This window comes from Halyomorpha halys, unplaced genomic scaffold, assembly GCF_000696795.3.
Source record: "Halyomorpha halys isolate HHAL.00 unplaced genomic scaffold, Hhal_1.1 Scaffold483.1, whole genome shotgun sequence".
Lineage (NCBI taxonomy): Eukaryota > Metazoa > Arthropoda > Insecta > Hemiptera > Pentatomidae > Halyomorpha > Halyomorpha halys.
In genome coordinates, this window is record NW_027110578.1 from 194,700 (window position 1) to 195,997 (window position 1,298).

Here is a 1,298-nt window from a genome sequence, read left to right on the forward strand (position 1 = left end):
ATTAAATTATATATTTATGGTAGATATATTCCCATTTTTCACTAAAATGGACTAACCAGATGTACCACTTCATATTAATAATTTTACAATTTCGTAGAAAGTTTTCCAAAATACCTCTAATAATTATCAAACTTGTCAGTGTACAAAACGGATTTTGTAAAACTGGTAAAAAATACTTTAAGATCAGCTAGAACCTATCCTCATGGAGATTATTTGAGCTAAAATCCCTAATTTCCAATATAGTTTTCTATGAAGTACTTTTACTTTTGTTTATTTTAAATAAATGACCATCTCTCATTGTTATTAGTAATAAAACACCGAAGCCATGAAATGATTTGATATTAACTAAAGGTGATAAAAAAAGAAATATTTTGCCAGTTTTAAGACTAATTTCCAGAAATAAGAGTGTCTTTATAGATGTACAACATATCACTGTAAATCTAAAGATTTTCAAAAACTTTATATATTACATATTAACTCATTGATTTTTTGTGAATGGTACCATTGCCTTATTTTCTATGGAAGCTGCAAATGATGAAAAGTTTTATTCATTGTTAATTCAAACATGAAAGTAATTCATGAATAGGAAAATATTGTATTTATTGTATTAAATAATGTAATTATTATTGTTTTAGATCAAGTTATAAAGCATGTTTGAATCAATTTGAATAATAAAACAAATTAAAATTTATTTATTACTTGCAGGAGTGGTCTAGAGGACCCCAGTAAATTCCCTCCCAGCTTTCGGATCAGCCGAACTGGTTATCCCAGAAGTGGCCTACGTTTTCGTCATCGGAGTACTCAGTCCAAGCCAAAGATGCTACATGCCCTCAGGAGGGGAGCCTCTGCCCTGAGAGCCTCCATGCCTAAGATCAAGGATGTGAATGTAATTGACAAATACTCAAGAGTTGTCTTTCCTATATCTTTCCTCATCTTTAATTCCATTTATTGGGTATTCTACATTGTATAACGATACCTCACATCCTTGGCCTGTTCCGGCTGATCTCCCTCCTGCAGAAATTTCCACATCAAGGACATTACTCATAAGTTTCTGTGGAATCATTGTCTAGAAAGTAGATATTTTTTATGTGCTTCAGAAGAAAATATAAAAACTTAAAGACATGAAAACATAAACTAGAGATTTATTGTATTTTATTGCATCAAAATGTATTTATTGTTTTGATTCTAAGATACAGATTGCAATATAAATATTAACATTAATATTAAACATATATTCTATGTGAGTTGAATGTATCCTAATTTTATAGTTGTTTAAAATGTTACCTGATAAATATAAT

The 1,298-nt window shown here is 29.4% G+C and overlaps 1 protein-coding gene across 3 annotated transcripts in view; it reads left to right on the top strand.

Annotated features, from left to right (window-relative positions):
• The window catches only part of LOC106683436 (gamma-aminobutyric acid receptor subunit beta-like), a gene marked incomplete in the record, with an annotated part of 109,309 nt that extends 108,011 nt beyond the window's left edge, over nucleotides 1-1,298 (top strand). For all 3 annotated transcript variants that reach the window (XM_067048750.1, XM_067048749.1, XM_067048751.1), the window contains 1 exon segment: nucleotides 706-1,298. In XM_067048750.1, the coding sequence (XP_066904851.1) occupies nucleotides 706-970 (265 nt within the window).